Source organism: Paramormyrops kingsleyae, chromosome 25 (assembly GCF_048594095.1).
Source record: "Paramormyrops kingsleyae isolate MSU_618 chromosome 25, PKINGS_0.4, whole genome shotgun sequence".
Classification (NCBI taxonomy): Eukaryota; Metazoa; Chordata; class Actinopteri; order Osteoglossiformes; family Mormyridae; genus Paramormyrops; species Paramormyrops kingsleyae.
In genome coordinates this window covers 8,211,791-8,237,995 of record NC_132821.1, presented here as the reverse complement: position 1 = coordinate 8,237,995, position 26,205 = coordinate 8,211,791, and the positions used below count along the sequence as shown (strand labels likewise).

Below are 26,205 nucleotides of genomic sequence, written 5' to 3'. Positions count from 1 at the left end.
GAAGACAATAGCATGGTTTCAAGCAGTGGCGGCCGGCACTGCTTGAATACGATAAGAGGGGCTAAAAATGTAAAATATATTTTTACAAATTAAGTTTTTAAATTCGGTTTACCCACCCGTATGTGCCTACATGCGATATGAATAACATATACAACATTTCCCACCTAGTGACATTCATTCACCAGTGAGTTTCTGTCATGGGGCGCTGAGAAAAAGCGCCCCTGAGTGCAGCCAAATAGCCCGTCATGTACTGTTGCTAGGGTAAATTAATAAATATGCGGCCAATCAGTCTCTCAGAATTTTATGGTCTTGGGGCGCTGAAAATTCTGCCCCAAGCAGCAGAAAATACCGCGAGATTTAAGTTTCTTTTTTCTTTTGAGGCGCGGTCAATCAGAGAGGCGCGGTCAATCAGAGTAATAGTGATGGAATTTATGGCTCTGTGAGGGGATCCGGATCTTGGCGATCCGTTCCTTTCAAAGAGCCATTCAAAAGAACGGCTCTTTTGGCTCTTTTTAAATATTTAGTCAGTTTTAAGAAGCCAGCTTTGGGGCATCTCAGTTTATCCTGGAAATAATCACTGGGAGGAATGATGAGGTGAGATTTGTAGTCAAATAATTAAAACTCAGATATCACACACCAATATCTGAGTTTGAATTATTCTGAAATATTGATTATTACCTCATTTGTCATGTGTGGACTATATTCCATAGGGTTGCACAACATCCCTCTGCTTAGACAGTGACATCACTATTTTGGGTTTACCTTTAGTACAAAGTGTGTGTATGTGTAAAGCTACGTTGACTTATGTTATTCATACAATACCTACTCACAAATAAACATCAAAAACAAAGCCGGCTGCAATGAATTTCTGTGCAAAACAGCTTTTACTACAAACACTTCCACACAAGAACATTGTTATCACACAAGAACATTTTGATAGAAAACAAAAAATATTTAAAGTTTTAGACATATACTGTAGATAAAATTAGAATAAATAAAATGGAAATGTCTACATACAGTCCACTATTACTACTATAACTACTGTAAACTTTGCAAATAAGAGATCAGCCCCTTCAAGTTTTAAATGCACACAAAATACAATGTAATTAAATACAAAGCAGTTCCTTACTTTATGGCTTTTTCTGCCTCTCTTTCTTGTCCTTGGGCAAATTTGCATTAAGGAAGACAAGAGCTCTGACCTTTTTGGGCTTAAGGCGACTTCTCCTCTCTGAGATTATCTGTCCAGTTTTCGAGAATATTCTCTCAGAGGGAACTGATGTCGCCACAACACAAAGCTTCTTGGCCATCAGCTTGCTAAGCCTGGGGTAAACAGGGGCTCGACTCTCCCACCACTTGAGGGGATCCTCATGTGTTGGAAGAAGAGGCTCCTCCAGGTAGGCTCGCACCTCCATGACAGCATCGGCGGTGGGATTCCTGGCTTCCACTGTTCCAGCTACCTGCTCATAGGGGTGGGAGATATAACAATGGGAGATACCATTTTTATGTGATTAGATTAGATTAAATTAGATTCAACTTTTGTCATTACACAGTGTAAGAGAACAGAGTAATGAAATGCAGTTTAGCATTTATTTAGAAGTGACAATAGTAGATTTGCATATGTACAGTATGTGCAGTATGTACAGATTAAATGCAGTGATTTACAGCTAGTGGAAGTTTTAGACTGAGATATCAGACTGATTTCATTCTAGAGATTTTTAGAGAAAAAAATGTGAATTATTGTTGCCACCCTTACTTCCTCATGGAAATAGCTCCAAACTATTGATCCAGCACCACTGCCTGCTCCTTCCAGTCCTTCCACAGCTGGTTGCTGTTGGATGGGTGTGCCACTGCTAATTCTTGCTGCTGCAGTTGACAGCCTTTGAAACGTCTCATCTGCTGTTCTGCCATCAGGGAAGGCCATCCTCTTAAAACGCGGGTCAAGTGCAGCAGTATCTGCTAGTATGTGGTTGGCATGAATCCTGTGGAATCGCGATGACATACTCGCACACAGACTGTCGATCACACCTTGCGCTGCCGCTGTTGTAGTGTTTCGCCGGAAATCAGCGGTGGCTCTTTGAAGTCCCCTGGCCAGCACTATGACCTTCGAGGCTGTCAAGTAGCTGGTGAAAAGGAAAAAAAAAAAAACTTTAATGTTACAATTTTAAAGCTGAAACAATGATAAATATTACAATGTATTAAACAGATATCTATTGTGGTATCAAATATCCATAATTTTTTATCAGGAAATTGGCATGCAGGCTACAGAAATCTACTGACAATGATATATACTCCAGTGTATTACACAGATTTCTAATATGGTATAAAATATTCATAATTTACTATCAAGTACTATGCATGCATGCTAAAGAAATATACTGCTGTGCAACTGAGCTACATACCTTTCTGCACTGAGTTCCACAGTGACTTCCTCAAATGGTTGCAAGATTGTGCACATTTCTTGCACTGTGGTCCATTCCTCCTGGGACAGGTGGCGGACAGGTGCATTGGTGACGGCCAGGGTGGGGATTATGGCATTTTTACTGGCAATAAAGCTTTTCAACATGTAGTAGGTGGAATTCCACCTTGTAGGACAATCCTGTTTCGGTCGGAGCTCCTCCATCTTCATTTGTAGTTGAGTCTCTTTCAGTTTTTGTGCCCCCACGGTGCTTCTGTGAAAGTATTCCACTGCCTCTTTCACCTTATCAATGATGGGCTTTGAAGCTTGCAGGGCATCTCTTACCACCAGGTTAATAGTATGGGCCAGGCATGGTAGGTGCATCCATCCAATGGTTTGTATAGCCTTAGTATCATTTGCCGCATTATCGGTTAGGCAGCACACTACTTTCTTGTCCACCCCCCACTCTGCTGCAACACTAAGCAGCTGTTGTGCAATGTTGTCTGCTGTGTGCCGCTCACTGAATTCAAAACAGTCCAGGAGGCAGGAGGCCACACGGAAATCCTCGATAAAATGGCAGGTTACAGACATATATGATGCTGTCGTTCTTGAAGTCCAACAGTCTGTGGTTAAACAGACAGCTGGTACTTTTGACACCCTTCTCTTCAAAGATGCTGTCTCCCTGTCATACATATCCGTGACCTTCTGGGCTACTGCCTTCCTACTTGGAGGAATGTAGGAGGGGTTGAGCGCCTGTGAATATTTTTTGAATCCTGTGTCCTCCACTATTGAGAAGGGCTGGAAGTCAGTGGCTATCATCTTTGCCAGCTCTTCATCTATCTTCTCCTGTCTTAATGGGGTCAAGACAGGATGTAAATATTGACTGATGGATGTCTGCTTTCTTTTTGGTGGTGCCTGGCCAGGCGATGTGGTGGCCCAGTGGGGTCAAAGGCTGCTGTGGCTGCAGTTGCACTTGATGTGGAGGCAGAGGAGGCAATGGACACATCAGTGTCACTGTTGTTGTCTGAGTCTGGCTCTGCTCTCAAACCTGTGACCTGCAGTGTTGGGTGTTGAGTCTTCAAATGCCTGTGTAAATTATTTGTTGACCCAGACTTAAATGAAATGACTTTTTGACAAATGCTGCATTTAGCCTTACTGTTTTCTTCGCGAGAAAAGTGCACCCAAATGCTGCTCCTTTTCCTCTGGCTCATTTTCAGACGTGTCACGTGTGTGTCTTCTTCCTTCGAACGACCCGCTATTACTGACGTTGGCACTGAGACAGAGAGGCACTCGCACGTGTTTTTTTTTGTTTGTTTTTTTAACTGGAGTAAGCATGTGACGGCAGCGTGCACAAGTCATGGCTCCGCTCCTACCCAATGACAGAGGCACGCAGGGTTTTTTTCCACTGGAGTACTCACGTGAAGGATGCGTGCACAACTATCATCATGCTGTTAGGCAGTAGCACCCCTGCGCTGGGTGCGCCCCTCCCCCTATAACTGTTCTGTCTCGCGGAGGAGCTAATTTGTGTGCATCTGTGTGAAACACGCATAGGAAAAAAAGAACGACAGAAAGAACGGCTCCCCTCCAGCCGCGACTCGGCTCCCATCGTTCATGTTTATGAGCCGTTCAAAAGAATCGGTTCGTTCGCGAACGTCACAACTCTACAGAGTAATGATGGCGAACTTAACGAGCGAAGAGCAGTTTCCACCAAATTCAGTGAGATCCTTATTAATATACCCGTTTACAAGAAGGCCGATGGAGGAGAAAATCCGGGTTAAGGAGTTGGGACCCGACAAGCCTGACCTTATCATTAACCAGCAGACCAAGGAGAAAAATAAGGTCTACAACCGGAGTTTTTGCAGGAGTTGGTTCGAGCGCAAGTCGTGGCTGACAGGCTGTGGAATAGCCAATGCACTTTTCTGTTTCCCCTGCATTCTTTTTAAAAGCGAAAAATGTGATTCAACGTGGACACAGTCAGGACAAACCGACTTGAAGCACCTCTCCGAACGCATAAAAAAGCATGAACGATCAGAAGTTCATATGGAAAATTGCATCAAGCTAGCTGTGCTAGGAAAAATTAGCATAGCAGCGCAGCTGGATGAAGGACACCGTGTCGCGGTAAGAAGGCACAATGAAGAGGTTGATAAGAATCGTCATATTTTATCTAAACTCATTGACTGTATTAAGTTTTGTGGTGCTTTTGAACTTGCATTGCGGGGACATGATGAAAGGGACACTTCTGAAAACCCCGGAATTTTCAGAGGTTTAGTCGACTTGATGGCATCCATTGACCAGGACTTGAACGATCACCTTGAAAATGCAACTGTTTTTAGAGGCACCTCAAAGACGGTACAAAATGAGTTACTGGACTGTATGCTGGCAGTTCTGAGAGAAAAAATCTTGGATGAAGTAAAAACAGCTGACTTTTTAGCCATCCAAGCTGATGAAACTACTGACATTTCCACACACTGTCAGTTAGTCCTGGTACTAAGATACATTGACAGCACCCATAATGTCCAGGAGCGTTTTTTTGAGTTTATTAAGCTCTCCGTTGCCAACGCGGATGCAATTGCTGGTGCCTTATTGGAAAGGCTGCGCACCATCCTTCCCGAGGGACAAGAAAAGAAGCTGATCGCTCAGGCCTATGATGGGGCATCAGTGATGAGGGGTGCCACTGGAGGAGTTCAACGTAAGGTCCAGGACACCTATGGAAATGCTTACTATGTTCACTGTTATGCCCACCAGTTAAACCTTGTAATGCAACAAGCAACATCCCACATCCCACAGATCAGTCACTTTTTTTCTGATATTGGGGGATTTTCTTCGTTTTTTTCCAAGTCAAGCAAGAGAACGGCAGTGCTTGATGAGGTGGTGGCGCATCGACTTCCAAGTGCATCGGCAACGCGCTGGAACTTCAACATCCGCGCTGTTAACACAGTGTATGAACACCAGGCGGATCTGGTGAAGTATTTGAGATCATCGGGAACAGAGCTGAATTTGACGGCCCCACGAAGAGACAGTCTGGCGGCTATGTGAGAATGCTGGAAGATAATGATTTCTGTTTTTTCCTGGCCCTCTTCCACAAAATAATGCCACATGTGGACATGCTGTATAACCAGCTGCAGAAAAGGAACATCGATTCTATCTACATCTCAGGAATCATCCAGAGATTCATTGACAACATGCAGGCTATCAGGTAAGCTATGCATGTATGCACAGTGTTACCAAATGTTAATTCTCTTTGAATAGACTCAAAATAGAATGTTTAATCTCTCATCTTGTTAAAACAATGAATTTATCTGTAACATTATGATGAATTTGAAATGTGCAAATACAAGGACTTATGATTTAACACTAGAAAGACTGACTGGGTCATTGACCCAAATCAAACAAAATCACTATTTCTCATTGAAGTTCTTGCTACAAAAATCTGAAAAAGTTAGCTTCAGTTAGCTTTCGTTTGACAGCTCATGCATATTTTGGCCAAGCATTTGCCGCAAACAGGACGCTTGCACGTGTCACAGGTAGTGACAGTTTTGTTGCGTTTACAAGCGACCGTGACTTGACAGCTGACTCTTCTCTCAAGTTGCCCTGTCGGTGATGGTGTTATGACTATTATGTTATTGTTATTATGACTTGGTTATCTAATTCATTTGCATGACATTACGTCAATTGACCCAGTCAGTCTTTCTAGGTATATACTGCTGTAAAATACTAATTTCACCAGCAACTTCATTTGTGTTACTATGTTCTGTTCAAGAATGATAAAAAAATAAAAGTCAGATTTTTTCAGATTTTTGTAGCAAGAACTTCAATGAGAAATAGCAGTGATTTTGTTTGATTTGGGTCAATTGACCCAGTCAGTCTTTCTAGTGTTAAATAACAACTGCATCACATTTGGCGAGAAGACGTTAATTATCCACCGCGATCTCAATCAACCTTAACATAAACCACAAGCGAATTGTAACTACAATAAAATATGCTCACCACGCTGGGCTCAGGAAAGAATCAAAAAATGTAAATTTGTTATTATTAGATAGTTTAAAGCAGAGATCACTAACAGGCGGACCGCGGTCCGGGTCCGGACCCAGAAGCTGTCCCATACGGACCCAGACCGATAGCCAAAACAGAAAGTTATTATTTTGAACCTGATGGGGTGCTTCTATTTTAACCGACGCAGCTTTTGTAGTCTTTTCGGTAGTGAGTTGGTACTAGAACCGCCGTTTCCCACGCCAATGAAAGTCAAACGCCTTTGATCGCCAAGCAAGACGTAGTTCTGCGTATGCAGCCCTTTGTTTGCGCTAATATGCCATTAGTGTTAATAGCAGCAGCAAAGCTAACACCGGGGAAACAGGAGTCGAATGAACACAAGGTGTAATTAGGAAACCACGGTCAGGTACATACAACCACTACATAACGTTAATGACCACACTCCTAAAGGCACACAGACACGGACTTAAATACACAGAACTAATGAAACACAACTAGAAACAGCTGATGACACGTGGATTCCACATGAGGCAGCGAGGGGGGCGTGGCACACAGGAGGATAGGCACGAGCAGGGCATGAAAATAAATCTAAACCTATTTTTTTTAAGGCTACTTAAATATATATCACACTAAATAGTTAGACATTATGATCTTCTGGACCTTCGCTTCAAGAAATTTTCTCTAACTGGACCGCTTTAAATTTTAGTTGAATACCCCTGGTTTAAAGTCTTATCAGCTACATGAATTGCGTGCTGTAAATCGTCTCTCTTCTACGGTGGCCCAGAGAGCTCAACGCGCTGCAACTTCAGAAAACACATGCAAACATAAAAAAAACCCACAACAAATTAAGAAAACGTCTCCATCAGTTGGACAACACACAGACGGTTTTAAGGTACAGTATGACAGCACAAGTCTCTCAAAAGCCTTCATTACCACCGATGTGAGAGCCACCAGTCTGTAGTCACTGAGGCAAGAGACTCTGGGTTTCTTTGGAATAGGTGTTATTGTGGATGATTTAAGACACAAAGATCCAGTGACTGGTTGAAAATATCTGTGAAGACAGGTTACTGTTGATCTGCACAGTGCTTCAGAGTGGCTGGGGAGTGTTGGAGTACACCGTCTCCACCGGGTCAAGAGATTCACAGCTGACACGTGGAGTAGTTGCAGGTCACCAGTTTATTCTCTGACAGATTGTAATCCGGGAGCGACCATCTGACATACATTCGGCATGTACAAGAGGAGGCTCTGCCATATGTATCAGCTGTTTCCCTTTTAAAGCCCTTTGGGCATCTCCCCCCTCTCTCGGTACCTTCCGTCTACGTGGCAACCACATGTTTGACATTTGCTCTAGTTAGTCGGTTAGTACTTGTCCTTCTGGAAGGCTAAATGATAAGTAGGGGCCACTGACGTTTTCTGTCGCTTCCTCTATCTGTTCCGATTAGGTCCCCCTGCCCTGCCGGTGCCAGTCAGTTCTCGTTTCAGTTAACTGCATTTTCTAGAATCAACCCCCCCCCCCCTTTCATCATGCCCTGCTTTAAGCTATATTCTCCTTTTCCTCTATTCATTGTGTGTTCTTTATAAATCTATTGAATCCCACACTACCTAGCAATGTTGGTAGTAACGCGTTACTGTAATTACACTACTTTTGTCTGCAAGGAGTAATGTAACTAATTACCATTTCAAATTAAAAAACGCAAGGTACTGAAATTTCAACGGACTCGTTACCTTTGTCTTGCGTGAAAATATTAATGGATAAAGGCAGCATGTTCCCCTAATTTCCTGTTTATGATGTAACGCCATCCGACCTTACCCTGGCGCAATGAATGGGTGATTTTATAGGTACGCTGATAGGTACAATTAGACAGTTGTATTGTCTGGCACTGTCACAGCAGCAACACTAAAGTAATATAACTACCATGCAATTTGCTAAGTCACGAAGTTATCTTTTGTCATGTGACTATACCGTTACATACTTTAACGCAATTAAGATGTTTTCATGTGTTTCTAATGATACAATTACACCACTAGCCATGTAGAGGCATTAATCGGGAATTCATTTCTAAAGGCTTAATGTGACCGAAAAAGATGCCAAACATTCATAGGTACGTATCTAAGAGGATTTTGGGATTTATAAAGAAAAACGTATGCTGAAAACAACTCGCACGTTTTGTGAACGAGGCTGAAGGGGATGCGGTTTCGACAGAATCCTGTAGAGGGCACTGTGTATGCTAAATTGAAGGCTCCAGGAATGTTGTCGGCATTTCATTTCATTTCATGGTCACACGGCCGTCGGCTCTGAAATTAAACTGTTCTTTTAAATAGAATTGTTTAAATTTGCAAACTGAATTGTATGCTGTGTTTGAATGTTCAGATATCATTAGATATTTCACTGCATATTTTTCAACTTAATGGCCTCTGAAATTGCTACTCTGTCACTAAGACGTACTACACAAACAAAGCATTTTCTGCCCAAGGTAAAGGCTTCTTATTCAGTTTCCCTACAGTGGATAGCTGGGGTCCGTGGGATGTTTGGATGTTAGTGTCAGGGCATTCTGGTAGAATGTGACCATTGGCAACAATGGGCTGGACAGCTCTGTGCTCATCTTGTCTCATCTGGGACTCCCACCATCACTGCCACTGAGCATCTCCTCTACAAGCAAACACTGGGGTGCCACCAAGACCAGCAGGCTGCTGGTGGCTCTGGGATGCAACCACTACTGAGGCCAGATGAGGGAGCCACTAATGATGGCTTGAAGACATATCAGTGTCAGAATGACATGTTTCAGATAAATGTAGAACTACAGGATAAATTTACAGTTATACCGCCAGGTGTTTTCATAACAGCTCGCTTATAGTAACATTATCACTCGCATCCATTTCACTTGTTTGACGAGAGAGAACTGACAGACTTTTGTCTCTCATACGTTCCCTGTAATTATGCACTAAATAATGAATTGTCATGACCGTTATTTGATAATGTGTGTGGTTTTTATGTTGTTGTATGATAAAATCTTGTCGCCACGGTACAGATAGTAATTTTGTGTCACCAATTAGCTAGCATCGCTCACTTGGTAAGAGGCTGAAGCTAGGTTTGCCGCATAGCCTATGTGTCCATGGCTTGTAGTAAAATGGCACATGGGATAATGAATGGACATGATCGTTTTACATATTTGTGTGTATAGTTTTTTGTCATAACGTTAAAAAATCTTGTCAGTCCGTTTCTGACAAACTTGTGTTGATCAGTGACCTGAGCATCGCTCACATGGTAGACTATTATCTGTCTGAACAATTATAAATTGCACTGACCAGAAAAGCTTGAGTGTTGATAGCATCACAGGCAGAACCATAAATGATTTTTGGTAACATCTTTTTTTGTTTTAGTCATTTTTAAACACATTGACCATGCATTATGATGCATTCATGAAGCATTATAAACACGGCTATATTTCTAAAAGGGCATAACACATTGCCATGTTTATTATGCACTATGACTGCCTGATGACGCTCTCATCTATAATGCACTATAGATACCTTTGTAATGCAGTAGAAAGCTGTATTATTCCGACCATCATAATGCATTATGAGGGTATCTATAGTGCATTCCAGATGAGAGCTTCATAAATCATTCATAATGCATAATACACATGGGTATAATGTGTTATGCCTTTTGATAAATAATTATAGCCATGTTTCTAATACTTTATGGATTCATTATTATTAGTTATGAATGTGTTTATAAATTGCTAAAGCAATGGCCTTAAGTAGTGTTACCTGATTTTTGTTTACAAACGTAACATTTTTTGCTGAGGGGCTCTCTAACCCCAAAATGGCCTTAGATGAATTTGCAGAGACAGAATTCTTCCAGAACCAGCTTGAGGCTGCCAAGAAACGGGTGGAGAACGGAATGAGTTTCAGGCGTCTCCTTTGTTTAAGGCAGAGTGATAAAGATGGGTAAACTTAATAATTTTAATTTAGTCATTTTAATGTAATATTTGAATGCAGGCCTTAAATGATCAATATTATTTCAATAAGGCCTCCCTTTAGGGGTATAGTCCATGCTTTTACGTTTGTGTAAAACAAACCAAACAAAGGACACGGCCGCATGACCCCGCGGCGCCGAACAAAGAAGCACTGTGGGACACACGCCGGCGTCCGAAACAGACTGAGGAAACGAGCACATCGCCTGCCCAGAGTCCCGCTCGCAAACGTCCAGTCTAAAGTAGGTGACCTAAGAGCGAGGTTGGGGTTCCAGCGTGATGCAAGAAACTGCAATATATCACGTTTCACGGAAACGTGGCTGACCCCCCTGGTACTGGATCTAGTGGTGACTCCGTCGGACTCTTTCTCTCTTTTTCCTGTTTCATAACTGCTTGCTGTTGGTCATTTAGGACTTGCTCTTTGTCCATGAAACTATGTCACCACTATGCTTGCAAATTTAAGGATCTAGGAAATTAGCTTATATAATATAATATTATAATATAAATATAATTTTATATATATAATAATAATAATAATATACAGCTGCAGACTCTTAATGCCACTCTCAGGCCCCTTCCGTTTGGTGGACGCATGTGCAGAAAACAAAGAAACATGTACTTTATCAGTTTCACAAGTTTTCAAAGTAGAGTTGGATGGCACCTTTAACCTTAAAGGCCTGTATTTGCGGCAGAATGGTCATGCAATTTGGGTTTAACACCAAAATCATGTCCCTGTGCTTGCATCATTTAATGAATTGCCCCTCTATGTTTTTTGCATTGCACTTGAGAACTGAAGAAACCTTTAATTCAATGGCAAGTCCACTACAATTCTCTACATGTGCATGAGTTTAACCAATCATTATTTAAGCTAATCAAATTTTGTTTCAAACTTCACAATGTTTTAAATAACCACACAGACACAAACCAAATGCAAAATAATCCACATTTATTTATATCTTAGTCTTATATTATTCTATGTTACCTTACGTTATACAATCTTATCTTAACCTTATCTTACCCTATCTTAGTCTTATCTAATTCTATGTTATCTTACGTTATACAATCTTATCTTAACCTTATCTTAACTTACACTATATTAGTCTTATCTTATTCTATGTTACCATATGTTATACAAAATCTTATCTTAACCTTATCTTAACTTACACTATATTAGTCTTATCTTATTCTATGTTACCTTATGTTATACAAAATCTTATCTTAACCTTATCTTAACTTACTCTATATTAGTCTTATCTTATTCTATGTTACCTTATGTTATACAAAATCTTATCTTAACCTATATTAGTCTGATCTTATTCTAATCTTATGTCATACAAACTTAGGATAAGTTAAGGTTAAACTATCTTAATCTTATCCTAAGTACTTGTGAGATCTCTCACCTAATTATTTACAGGTTCTATAAAAAACTATTTACATCACACAGATAGCCCATCTCCACAGCCAACTCCAGGACCCCGGGGATGGCACTCAGCTGGTCCAGCGCATCATTAGGAAATATCACCTCAGCTTCATCAACCCAATTGTCAACATACGTGTAGTGAGCCTCTAGGTTTTGGTCCCTCCCCTGCTTGCAGATGGAAATTGCATTTAAAAACTCACTCCAAAACTGAATACACCAATGGTAAGTTAAGCACTTGGCCTCATAGGTCATTTTAGGGTAGTTGCTAAGATAATAGTTATGCAACTTATTGAATCTTTCCATTTTTTCAAAAACAACAGAAGGGGACATAAATGGGGGTGTCGGACCCGTAACCAGCTGAGATGAGGGGTGCGCTGGAACCTGATACGGAGGGGTGGGATGAACCATGGCCGGAGTTGAAGATGGATGTGGGGCTGGGCTTACATGTGAGACTACGTGTGGTGACGGAGGAGGAGAGTCTGTAAAAAAAGATGGAGATGGAGAGGAGACAAAAGAGGATGGGATGGGTGACGGAACTAAGAATGAAGTGGAGGAGAAGGCCGGTGAGCAGGGCTCAGGCTCAGGCTCTGACATAGATGGAGTGCGACACAGGATGGTTGCAACCTCGTCGTCACTCTGGGTGAGATCCTCACACGGGATCTTCTCACCCACTTGGGTTGAGTCAAACGGGTTTCCCAATTTGCAGTTACTGAAGCGTACTAGATTCTGTAAATTTTTTGTAAATGGCCCCTTTTGTTTTTTACGCCAATTTCTACGTCCTGACCGGCCTCCCGCCGTATTTCTACGGCGTCCTGAGCCCTGCTGACCCCTGCTGGTTGCCACCGGGGAGGGAGTAGACGAAGTGGCGGCAGACACGGTGATGGAGCTGGGTGCCGGCGGCCCAGTGCGGCATTTCCTCCGATGGCCTCCACCACTGGTGCTGGTTCGTCCTTTGGGGTTAAAAAGACAGGGGACAGCACATTTAATTCAAGTGAATCCTTATGTCACTCTACAACAAAACTACATCACATACATCACAGATATCACACTTGGCAGTCAGTATTGCACATTGAGAAAAATTCTGCCATCTTATTGGATACAGGAAACGCAAGCTTGGGAGACTTATGCGCTGGTCTTGAATCGGGCCGCCTGCGTTTCAACAGGGGAACTTGACTTATAAAAACACACCAGTTAGTGCACAGATTCCCTGATATGCAGAACAACAGCGAAAAAACACACTGGAAACTGATGTATCTTATGCATTATTACACCAATGTTGAAATGCTTTCCTCGCCCTAGTAGCATAAAAGCCAATCTAGTTTATTTATTTTTGTTTTGTTCAGGCTTTTTGACAAATGAAGGCCCTTTTTAGTAGGCCAGTGTCTAGTCAAAGGTGTAAACCTAAGAGGAAAATAAACTATTCTGACTGTGTCATTAATTCTCTTTTTTCCCCAGTTACTTTGGCAATATTGTCTTTTTATTCAATTTTGATAGTAATTTGAAATGTTTTAATTTAAATTATATTTCCACAGCTAGTTCTGGCAATAGTTGAAGTTGTCATGAAAAATAATAACCCTGTACCATGCCTTGATCACTAACTGCTATTCTGCTACTGCTAACAGCATTGTAAGGAACTGTGGTTTTGATAGACATTTCACATAATTAAGTAATGATGTCTCAGCAACAACGTAAAAACCAAAGACCAAATTTTCTGGAGATGTTCATGACATTATTTGCTAGATTTATTTAAAAAATTGATCAATTTTGAAATACAGGTGTTTTGTTATTGAATTTTTAATACTTTAATAACCCATGGTAATTATTCGTATGGGGATGGCATATTATTTGTTCAACCTATAGAGCTGGACAATAGCTTTAAAACAATATGAGGACCATTTCTGTGCAGCTTATATTATGGTAAATATAGCCAGTCAAAAAAAAAGAAGTTAAAACTTCATCCATCCACACATCACAGCGACAGATTTTACTGATTTCATTATACAATACAGCAGACATGCCGAAAAGAGCCCCGTATTTTTACTGCTTCATGGTAACAAATCACCGTTTGCCTAAAAGTCAACCATTTTATTATCTAGTATCCTAAGACATGTAGTTCCAAAATAAGATAGTTATCACAGACTGCAAGATTCAACAAGACCAGCCAACCCTATTCTGACTTTCATTCTTCGAGTGCTGAGCTATTCTGGGCATCACTTTGCCGTCCTTACCATGGCTAACTGAACCGGGGATGTCTTCCGGAGCAATCCGGACACTGACTGCCCCATTTGGCAGGAGCCAGTCGATTCTCCAGAGGCACACAGTGGCGTTCAGGGCAGACATCTCGATCACGTCTTGTCTCTCGCTGGGAAGCTGCAAATCTGAGCTGCTTTGAATGTTCAAATCAAATTAACTCGAAGTGCAACTACAATTGTTATGATGCGGTTGCTATGGTACTGTGGCCAATTAGTGTCAGCGCGCTGCAAAGTCGTCAAACACTTTAACCAAATGACAACACACACGATGTACATTAACAAAAGCGCGGAAAAATAATAGAAGCACCGCAAATTTAGAAGACACGTTTAAAAAGAGAAAAGCGCTGCAGATCCGCTCACAACACAGTTGCTAAGTTTCCGGGTGACAAAGAAACCAATTGTGGCTGGGCTGTATATCGAATATGTTTACGCAATACAAATATATTATCAAAACAAGATGTAGAATGACACAATACAGGTCGTGTCTGTATAATAGATTTATATATATATATATATATATATATATATATATATATATATATATATATATATATCTAAATAAAATTTGATCGTTTGTTAAAATTATTAGGTCGCTATTACAGTATTTGAATACAATTTCTTCCTGGTAGCAAGTAACGCGAGAGCTGCGGTCGTGACCTTCCACAGACTCCCAGAATTCATAGCGACCATTAAGCGACCCATTCAGTTAGTGGAAGATTTGATGGAGAGGAATGAGCGGGACACGGTCTTATCTCACTTGTGGTTTTGATTTACAACTGAATATTTAGCACAGTTGGAAATTTTGGTGTAGTGCTAATATTCTTAAGAATCTAGGGATATGTCGATACACTTATTGCGATATTGTGTTTTTCGTACAGGTATCGGTTTTAATTAATAGTTTTCATGGAAAGGTTCCCGCGATGGTTTATTTTCTGCTCTGTCTGACCCCCGGACAGTTAGGCAGCAGGGCTGTAATTAATCTTCAGCCATTTCACTCTTCCACTGTAGCAACGTCAACTGAAGAATTATGAACAATGATGGAGGCACATTCGCGGCTGTTCCGAGCTTTCCAATGTTTCTCTGACTATGTTTTACTGGTTTCTTTGCTTCCAGTACAAGGAATTTTATTCATCTTTGTTCTTCTTTACGGTTGGTGAATATTTCTTTTATTTCATATTGTATTTTACTTGTGGTTTTATCCTTAACATGCTTGCTCCAAAGACATCTTATTGTATTTGCACAGTGACAGTAAGGCTGTCTTATCTTGCGAGAGGAAGTAGCATAAGGCTGCACTGCTAACCTTAGCATTAGCAAACCTAGCTACCTAGCAATGTTGGTAGTAACGCGTTACTGTAATTCCACTACTTTTGTCTGTAAGGAGTAATGTAACTAATTACCATTTCAAATTAAAAAACGCAAGGTACTGAAATTTCAACGGACTCGTTACCTTTGTCTTGCGTGAAAATATTAATGGATAAAGGCAGCATGTTCCCCTAATTTCCTGTTTATGATGTAACGCCATCCGACCTTACCCTGGCGCAATGAATGGGTGATATTATAGGTACGCTGATAGGTACAATTAGACAGTCGTATTGTCTGGCTCACAGCAGCAACACTAAAGTAATATAAGTACCCAGAGAGCACACATGCATTAGCACTATATCTCCGCGGTGCTTGAAAATCCATCGGCAAACATCTCTGTTGCAGAAACATCACCATCGAACATTTTAGCCCATATTCCCCCGATGTCGGCGCGATGTTAAGTTAAACATAGTGATGATCATGATGCGGATATCTTATAAATGATATTTTGGTATTTTCCTTCTACCTTGTAGTAGATATGGATTCGATCCAGGATTGTTCAGCTGGGTGTTTCCATTACAATTGTGTGATTTTGGAGGGGAAGGGTGTTCACAATTTGTTGGGTTAAACCAAGTGGTTGGGGAGGGGATTTTTGCACATTACAATAAAATTGATATTTTAGCCTTTGTTGGTTTTATGAATAAATTTGAATAAAATTGTGGTTTTGGATAGTGTATTTTCGAATTGTGTATGTGGGATGTATTGTTTTGAGGATGATAATTGTTAGATTAGTTGTCCTGAGGAGAGGGGTTAAGAAATCTATATAAACCCTGGAGAATGGGCTAAAAGATTGTTGTTATGGATCCAGGGTCTGCTAGGGTATAGCCTGTTTGATTGAGATTTTGTTGTTGTTAATACTGTGTATTTGTGCACTTTTGTGAACAAGGACAATACATTTTTGCACGTTTTGGAACTCCATGGCCTTCTCTGGTTCCTGAAGCCTCGGGCCTCAGCCATTCCTAACAGTGTGCATGTGTGTGAATGGTGTGTTTGCCCTGCAGTGGGTTGCTGCCCCATCCTGGGTTATTCCCGGCCTTATGCCATAGCTTCCAGGTTAGACTGTGAGCCATCAGGATCCTGCACAGAATAAGCAGGTATAGAAGATGGATGGATGGATGGATGTTATGTCTTGCTGAAGTGCTAAACATTCAGCCTTGTGGTTTTGTCACTTCCTGTTTAAAGTGTCCACTCCCCCTTCACTCTGCCTGCTGTGTGTGAGAATAGAAACGACAGAGACAGTGAAGGTACAGAGGATGAGGAAGTAAGTGTCAGTCTACACAGATCTGGGTTCAGTGACACACACACGTATGGATCCTCTGATGCTCCTGTTTCTTCTCATTGCTGGGCTCACAGGTGAGTGTCTCTCATTACAGTGGTACTGAGTAGAGATCTCTCTCCTGCTCCTCACACACTGTCAGCTGCAGTTTGGAGATCATGATGGAGATCTGCTGCTACATCAGAAGAAATTGCCCCGGCTAGATTCTGGAAACATTTGCAGAGGCTGCATTGAGTATCATACTCTATGAAGTTGTAGATAGTATTTGGATTCTCACAGGTTTTTATATCACTTATGTTATTATGTAATATTTTAAAAGCTTTAACAAAAATATTTTACCAATAAACTGGCAATTACTTCATACATGTACAGTATTTTGTGTTTTGTATTTATTAGTAGAGCGGTACCTCAGTTCTCGAATTCACTAGAACTCGAATTTCTTAAAAGTCGAACCAACCAGTTTGAAAATAATTACCTAGAGTTCGATCTGAATCTGAAACCGTGAACGCCGATCTAAGATAATTTGTACGCCTGGGGAAATGAGTCACGCCGCACGTCTCTCAGCGGAAACAAAGGGTAAAGCTTCAGTCTCAGCCTCGCAAAACCCCTGATAGGAATATTATTCTTATTTACTCATGTTGGCACAAGGTGCTGATTACTGTGTGCATTTTAATCTGGGCTCTTCTTTCATAAAACATAAACTTTGTGCTCTAAGTACAATTTTTAAAGAGTGACCCCAAATATTGCAAATGCCCCCATTTTTAGACAGTGGGGGCAAAAGTTGCCCCACCGCATATATATTGTGTGTTCCAACACTGCAGACATGTAAAATCTAGAAAACGTCTTAAATAATTGTGATTTGGCTGCAGACCATGGTACCCATGAATATCATTGTGCACCTTCATGGTGCTAACTGGAACCACAGAACTTGGTGTCTAAAAGGACTCCTGCAGAGGCACTGTGGGAATGTTAGCCAATCGATACGCTCAGCTCTCTTTTAATTTGAGCTCATTTGACTTTAAAAACAAATGCTATACATTAGTTGGGTATCACTGTTGCCTGAAAGAGTCGTATGTTTCACCATTGCTGTTTAATCATTAGTATAATAATCTAGATCCTAATGCAGGAAGCACACAGTGTAAAGTGAGGTAAACCTTCAACAGCATGTCAGTCCATTGCAGGGCACTGGAAGCTGGAGAAATGCCATGTGAACAGAGGAAGCCTGCAAACTGCACACAGACGCAGTCATGGTCACATTCAAAGCCAACAGTCAGGAATGCTGAGATGGCAGGGGTATGAGTCAGATATCTAATATCTGGATAAACTAAAGAGACAGAGAGACTTTGGGGAACCACGGCAAGGGCAACAGAAGACATGGGCTTCTGACTATAAGGCATGACAATCCAACTCAATGTCCCCACTCTCACACACCCCTACCCTTAACAACCTGTATCCCCCGCACACTCCTCCCACCTATGCAACAATCATTATTATTGAAAGCCCTACACTGGGCGACTTGTCTCAATGTAACCAGGTTCACTGAATCTACACCTATGGCTGTCCTTTCATGTGCCATCACTACGTGACACCGCTTCAATCCTGGAGTGCTTCGTCACAAAATTAAATCAGTCACAGATCATCTATTATCCAAAGATCTGTCAAATACTTTTTGAGTTATCACAATAATGAAATAAATTCTGGGGCTGTCCTTCTCTTTGATATTGCATGATTAGACAGATAGACCTACCTACATACCTGCTTACCTACCTACCACCAACTCTGCCTTGCACCCCCCCCCCCCCAAAAAAAAATTAAAAATCACACTCATCTCACTGTGGAGGGACAGTGCTGTTTATAGTCCTGATTTTGCTGCTTTGTGCTCCAGCTCTCTCTCTCCATCACACACAGACGCACCTGCACCTCCTACCCAACGCACAAATGCTGCTACCAAACAGTCAGTTAAGAATAAAGAGAAACTAATTTTGAGAACAGAGGGAGGAAATGATCTGAAGATCATTTGGCTTTGAGGCTGGCGTTTCACCAGCAACTAGGAGACTCCTCTACGCGGGAACTGACTGCTGAGGGCACCGCGAAGGGTGCAGGGAGTGTGCACACAGGGCACGTTCACCATCAAGAAAGGTGTCATGTAGCGCGACTGAATGCACTGAGAGGCAAAAATGTCGCTATTGGCTGCCCTTTACATGGAAAAACATTCCAACCTGTGGGAGGAAACCGGAGAACTGAGAGGAAACCAGCAAAGATACAGGAAGACCATGCAAACTGCCCACAGAGAGCTGGACCAGATACCGAAACCACAAGCCTGGAGGTGTGAGGCCCCCTGGGCTGCCCCCAGTCTCTACCAGCTAGAGGGTAACTAGCTCTCCAAATCTGCTGCAGAGTGAAAGACAACCAGGTTTAGCCTTGACCCCTAACACTGATCTTGCCCCCTGATAAGCACTGAGACCTTCTGCAGTAATACATGAAGCTGGGTATGTAGACCCCTCTGACTGTACACACAGAAATGACTGGTGGCATCCCGGCTGTCTGCTCACATAACCACCTGTGCTGCTGAAATGACACCAGTAAGATCAATCACAGGCCTCATAGAAAACCAAAGGGTACAAGAGACAGGGGCAGTTTATCTGCACTGACTGATTGCTGCGAGAGAGTGGTGTTGAGCTGCAGCGATTGTTTGGGATTGTTTTTGGAGTGTTTTTAACGTATTTTGAACGTATATTTTGAGTGTTTTGTGTGCTTTACCTGTTTACGTGGGTGGCTGTTTTATTTCTGTTTATTGTTCTTATTTCGGTGGGCGTGAGTGCTTGTCTGTCCTGTCTGTTAATTAACAGCGCGATTATTACCGACATTGAGCTGCGGGTGTCGCGTGAGCGGCGTTTTCTGTACGCATTTAAACTCCGAAACAAACACCCGCGGGGCGATAATAACTAATAATATCTAACGTCGGTATCGTTACCCAGCGCCGCAAAAGGACAGTTGCTCCTGAGCTTTGCTCGGTCGCCAGTCGGGGCCGGGAGGACATTTTCCACTTTTTTCCCGCTCCGGCAGTAGCCTGCTGTGTGGGGGGTTTTTGTGGTTTTTCGACCTCCCAAGTGCAACTTCGATTTTGCCTTGTTTTTAGTTCATACTTGGTTCAGGCAGAAGTTCTTCTGGTAAGTAGTAGTAAATTTATCAGGTTTAAAATTTTAAATACAATTAAAAAAAAATAATAATTAAGTTCCGTTTTAACACAAGTAATAACTTATTTTAGGTACTCGGCACTTTACTGCATTTATCGTTACGCAAATTAATCTTTATAGTTAAATACACTATATAAATTTACTGGGCTGGGAGTACGGGGTCATAGTGAGTTAGTTAATTATGGGGCCGGCTCAGCGTTGCGTTTGCAAGATGTTTGCCCTTCTGGACGTTAGTGTCCAATCGGACTTCATCTGGGAGCGATGTAAGCTAGTGGACTCACTCGTGGTCAAGGTTCGCGACCTTGAGGAGCAACTGGCTCTCATCCAATGCAACAGTGAGTTAGAGGAGCTAGTTAATACGCCGTTTAGGGAGATGGTGTGTACGCCACTAGCGGGGAGGAGGGAGAATGAAGAGCAGAGGGGTCGAGAGAGCTGGGTGACCATTGGTCGTAGACGCAGGAAAAGGCATACACACGTTACTGAGGCGGCATCACCTGAGGTGTCTGTGTCTAACAGGTTTCAGGTGCTTCCAGCTTTAGAGCCGGAAGGGACTGGGGAGGCAGGTGGGCCCTTGGGCACTGAGGAGCCCCCTCCCCCCAGGAAGAGGGAGATTGTGGTAGTGGGGGATTCAATTATTAGGGGAGTAGACAGTTATGTGTGCACACGTGATAGAGGGTCCCGTACGGTGTCTTGCCTGCCTGGTGCCCAGGTAGGAGACCTTCCAGGTCGTGTGGACAAGCTTTTGCCCCAGCTGGGGTGGATCCAGTTGTCATGGTGCATGTTGGCACCAACGACATAGGCAAGGGTAGGAGGGCTGTTCTGCAGGATAAATTTATAGAAGTCGCCAATAAGCTTAGAAGCAGAACGTCCATGGTGGTATTCTCTGAAATATTCCCCGTGCCACGCGCAAGTCAGGCTAAGTTAGCAGAGATAAGGAGATTAAATGCGTAGCTAAAAGGATGGTGTAGGAAAGAGGGGTTTAGGTTTATGGGGCACTGGAGGACCTTCTGGAACAGGTGGGACCTGTTCAAGCCGGATGGGTTGCATCTGAACCGGAGGGGAACCAGTGTACTGGGAAGGCGTATTTGTAGAGTAGTTGAGGAATGTTTAAACTAGGGACTGGGGGGGCAGGGAGGTTAGTTAAGTATGTAACTGGGGGGAAACGGAAAGCCACAAAAAATCATATTATAAGTGGGCACCGTAATAGGCCTACCCTTTGTTGTCTGTATTTAAACGCCAGGAGTATTAGGAATACATTTCATGATTTAGAGGCTCTTATCTCATCGGACTCTTATGATATTATAGCAATAACTGAAACGTGGTTGAGAGAAAAGGATGGACAAGAATATAATATGGATGGTTACACGTTGTTCCGTAAAGACCGTATAGGTAAGAAGGGAGGTGGTGTTGCAGTATATGTAAAGGAAAACTTGCAGGCAAGGGAGCTTACTGATATAAGTAAAACTACAGAAGCTATATGGGTAAAATTAGATGCTAAAAACTCAAAATGCCTAATTGTCGGTGTTTGTTACAGAGCACCTAATGTAGCTGCTGAGGAAAGCAGATTGTTATACAGTGATATTAGGATTATGAGCAATAAAAATGATGTGGTAGTTATGGGTGATTTAAATCTACCGGGGATGCAGTGGGACATTGTTGCTGGCTCTTCTGAAAATGAACTGGAGATGGTGGAATTAGTACAGGATTGTTTTTTTACTCAGTTTGTTAACACCCCTACCAGGGGAGATGCCATTCTTGATCTTGTTTTCTCTAATAACCAGGACAGGATTGGTAAATTAGACGTTTTAGAACCACTTGACAGTAGCGATCATAACATGGTTAAATTTGAGGTTAAGTTTAGTGCCCGAAGAGCAAAGTCCAAATCAAAAATATATAATGTTAGGAAGGCTAACTTCAATTGTATGAGATTAAAACTAGAAACTGTGAACTAGATGGAGTTAAAAAACAAAACTGTTGAAGAGGCATGGGAATTTTTTAAAAGCACATTATTGCAAGTGCAAGAGGACTTCATACCTGTTTCCAGCAAGAATAAATCTAGGAAATTGCAACCTAGGTGGGTTACTAGGGAAATAAAGTATAAAGTAAGGAGGAAAAGAGCTTTGTTCCAGAAATGGAAAATAACTGATGATGACAAAATAAAGCAAGAGTATCTAAATCTTTTTTTTTTTTTTCTTTTTTCTTATTGCCAGCACCCCCCCTCTTCGGAGGACAACTTTATTTTATATTACATTCAAGAGCAAAGTGTGTGGCCGCTCCGAACTCCCCAGTACCGTGGAAAAAGGAAAAAAAAGAAAAACAGGGGGGGGATATAGAAACAACAAGCGTAACAATAACAGACATCAATCACCATGGGGAGAGAGAAAAAAAAAAAAAGGTATACAGAAATAATAACACTAATAATGTAGGTGGGATGGAAAAAAATTAAGTATAGAGGAATTGGGGCTGGACAATAATTCGATATCAATATATATCGCGATATAATTTTTTTCAATAACGGTGATACGATTTTTAAACACATTTCCGATATTTCGATATACATATATACTGTATCATATAATATACAGTATATGAATAATCAGCCTGTTTTAGTTTAAATGGAAATATATTATTGTTAATAAGCTGAGTCTGAGAGTTTTATTTATTTGATAGTTTATTTCACATTTCTTGTTTGTAAAGGCTAAATACAAATAAAGTGAACCTTATTTTTTTTTGTACTGTTTTTATTAAAAAAAAAAATATATATAATTTTAATAGGAGGAGCCTGGAGGTATTATAGACTTTGCAAATTCAGTTTGCAGACATCCATTGTGTGTGTCCTCGGCAGTTTTTTCCTGAGTCTTTTTAATATTGTCCATATCGATATCGGAATTATATCGTATCGACCAAAAGTAAGAAATATATCGTGATATAAATTTTTGCCATATCGTCCAGTCCTAAGAGGAATACAGAATACAAACAACCATAAGAAACATAACACTCATCAAACAACAAGAATTATAACAACATCAGTGATAATAATAATAATTAATAATGTGACAAATCGGTATTATATATATGTAGCATACACACACGTGATCGTACCGTTATATATGTATATTTCAATTCCTAAACCTCTAACATACCCTAAAAAGTAATAATAATAATGATATTGATCGCTCAACCATTCTTGTATGTATGTGCAAGTGTAGGTGTGACCTGATTTGTCATTGGATGTGCTGGCATATGATGCCGTCAGGGGAGGTGGCAGCACCCAGCCCCCCCCCCCGGCCCATTGCGAAGGCAGGAGAACCAGGCAACCGAGGCCTCCCTGCCGGCCCCCCGGCACAAGGGCCCACAGCCTCGCATCCCCGAGACAACCACCCGCCCAACCCGAGAGGGAGCCCGCGAGGGACTTTGGGGGCGCCAACCCCCGCACAGGGAGGCCCGCAGAGGGAGGACGGGCGGCGAGCCCCCCAGCCCCACCCGCAAATCCCCCACCGAGGCAGGCGGGTCCAGGGCCGTAGGGCCCCACCAACCGGGACCACCCTCCCCCCCCCGGCGGACGGCCCCCCACACACCAGAGGTGCCCTAGCCCCCCCAGCCCGTCCCCCGGCAGGACGGGCCGCCGCCTACCGCAGCGACCCGGCACGCCTCCCCCCAACACTGCAGGATGATCCAAGGGGGGCCCATACAAAGAGCCCCCCCCCACCCGGGAGCGGACCCGCGGCGACCGGGGAGCAGCAGACCCCCCGCCCAGCCCAGACCGAACCCCCCAATCCGCCTAGCAGGGCCCAGAGCGTCCCAAGATTCCCCGGACTGCCCGCCAGGGCCCCACCACGGCGCAGCAGAGCCAAGCACCGCCCGGCCCGCGGCCCAAGAGAGCAGGCCGCCCACACCCGCCAGGGCCGCCCGAACCCCCCCATGATGGGTCTTCCACCCGGCGAGAACGAGAACTTTGAAGGCCGAAGTGGAGAAGGGTTCCATGTGAACAGCAGTTGAACATGGGTCAGTCGGTCCTAAGAGATTGGCGAACGCCATTCGGAAGGGAGGGGCGATGGCCTCCGTCGCCCCCGGCCGATCGAAAGGGAGTCGGGTTCAGATCCCCGAACCAGGAGCGCGGAGATAGGCGCCGCGAGGCGTCCAGTGCGGTAACGCAAACGAACCCGGAGAAGCCGGCGGGAGCCCCGGGGAGAGTTCTCTTTTCTTTGTGAAGGGCAGGGCGCCCTGGAATGGGTTCGCCCCGAGATAGGGGCCCGGGCCCTGGAAAACGTCGCGGTTCCGGCGGCGTCCGGTGAACTCTCGCTGGCCCTTGAAAATCCGGGGGAGAGGGTGTAAATCTCGCGCCAGGCCGTACCCATATCCACAGCAGGTCTCCAAGGTGAACAGCCTCTGGCATGTTAGAACAATGTAGGTAAGGGAAGTCGGCAAGTCAGATCCGTAACTTCGGGATAAGGATTGGCTCTAAGGGCTGGGTCGGTCGGGCTGGGGTGCGAAGCGGGGCTGGGAGCGTGCCGCAGCTGGAGAAGTCGCCGTCTGCCTCACCGCCCGCTGCCCCCGCTCCCGCCCGGTCCCCCCTCCCCCCTGCCCGGTGTGGCTGACCTGCAGATAACACAGACATTGGTGATTTTAATAAAATGAAAAGAAAAATAAATCATTAAAATTATTCTGTCAGGTCTGCACTCAAGATTCTTTGCACACATATTCTGACATGTATCAACTTTATTCACATCAAATTCATAGCTCTATAGTACAGCGGGGGCAGCGGGCGGTGAGCTGAGCGGTGACTTCTCCAGCCTTACGGCATTACTGGTTGTAAAAAAAATATATATATATATATATATTTAAAACTGGTCCAAACCAAAAAAAATATTCTTTGTGATTTCCTTTTTTTATGTAACAGCAATTTTCAAATCCCTTGACTTGTAGGAAGAAACAGGCATCTCTCAGATTAGGAGACATTGCCTAGCATTGTTGACTTTATTTTTAAAATTCCTTTAAACTTTTTACATATCAGTACAAAAAGTTTAAACCAATGCCAGGCATTTTCTGTTTCTGTGGCCCACAGAGTCATATGCTTTGATCTGCCCAAGATGTGACGTATGGCTATCGCAGAGTGCTGGGGAATGGGTAGCTGTCTCACAGAGGTGTGAAACTGAAATCAATCAAACAATAGCCCTGGCAGTAACAGGAGGACAGGCACAGCCTGTAATGATCCTAATATTTTGTTGCATTGCTCTAAAACCACTGTGGTTATAATCATATTATAATATAATAATATTTTAATTCATGACCCAGTGTTAGGTTGAGATTGTGTATGTATTATCACTCATGTGTATTCTTATGAATGTATAACTTGTTTTATATGGCAACTGTGTAAGTGTTTAGTAGTAATTTTCTATCACGTGCAGCAGACGAGCCCACCTCTGCTGTACGTTCTGTTGTTCCTATTTCCACTCCCACTTCCACATCCCATTCTATCCCACTCGAAATGTTGTTCACACCCACAATGTAACCTGATCACCTTAAAGTATAAATAAACCCTCTCGTGGTGCCACACCCTTGTAGCTACACTGCGGTGTGCACCCTTGCAAGTAAAACAGCGCGTGTCTCATACTCTGTGGGCCAGCGGCCAGGGGGGGGGGGGCTGATCACTCTCTCCGACACCCAGAGTAAGCCAAAAATGATCCCATGTCTCTAGGAATATTTTTGCACGTTTCCTACCGCCACGGGCCGCAAACCATTGGAAAGGCAAAGTGATTCAAAGGATTCAAAGATATTACAAGGCATTAAACAATATCCAAAAACGAGTATACCGGCTTTTTAATAGAAAACTGTAATTTTATTGCACATCTATTTAACATAAAACAGAAACATAAAACGGATAATCACACATTACAGGGCCTCGAAAGAGTCCTGTGTGGTTATTTTTCGTCACTACCTCCCCGTGTCAGGAGTGGGTAATCTGCGCGCCTGCTGCCTTCCTTGGATGTGGGAGCCGTTTCTCAGGCTCCCTCTCCGGAATCGAACCCTGATTCCCCGTTACCCGTGGTCACCATGGTAGGCACTTATAATACCATCGAAAGTTGATAGGGCAGACATTCGATGAACGACCATTTAATGTATCAAAATCACAACAAAAACACACTCATCAATTAAAAACATCATGGCTCCTGAAATGCAGTCATTGTACATCCCAATTTCTTCCCCAAGTCTCATACAGTTTTCTGTTGTCTCTCTGCATGATTCCTGTCAGCTATGGCTATGTGGGAGGGCTGGCCATTTCTATTGTTTGACTGAGTGCCCAATTAACACTTCTGCTGGAGCTGCCTGATAGGT

The 26,205-nt window shown here is 42.9% G+C and overlaps 1 protein-coding gene across 5 annotated transcripts; it reads right to left on the bottom strand.

Annotated features, from left to right (window-relative positions):
- Positions 1 to 570: 570 nt before the first annotated feature.
- LOC140582914 (E3 SUMO-protein ligase ZBED1-like) lies at positions 571 to 2,631 on the bottom strand. Of its 5 annotated transcripts, none has more exons than XM_072707413.1 (4): positions 2,400 to 2,631; positions 2,026 to 2,120; positions 1,754 to 1,901; positions 571 to 1,460 (listed from the first exon to the last, which is right to left on the bottom strand). In XM_072707413.1, the coding sequence occupies exons 1-3, from the start codon at positions 2,624 to 2,626 to the stop codon at positions 1,777 to 1,779; spliced, it is 447 nt and encodes a 148-aa protein (XP_072563514.1). In that variant the 5' UTR covers positions 2,627 to 2,631; the 3' UTR covers positions 571 to 1,460; positions 1,754 to 1,776. The 5 variants fall into 5 exon arrangements, with proteins under 5 accessions (XP_072563514.1, XP_072563513.1, XP_072563515.1 ...); XM_072707412.1 differs by having other exon boundaries at positions 571 to 1,457; XM_072707414.1 differs by having other exon boundaries at positions 571 to 1,453.
- Positions 2,632 to 26,205: the final 23,574 nt, after the last annotated feature.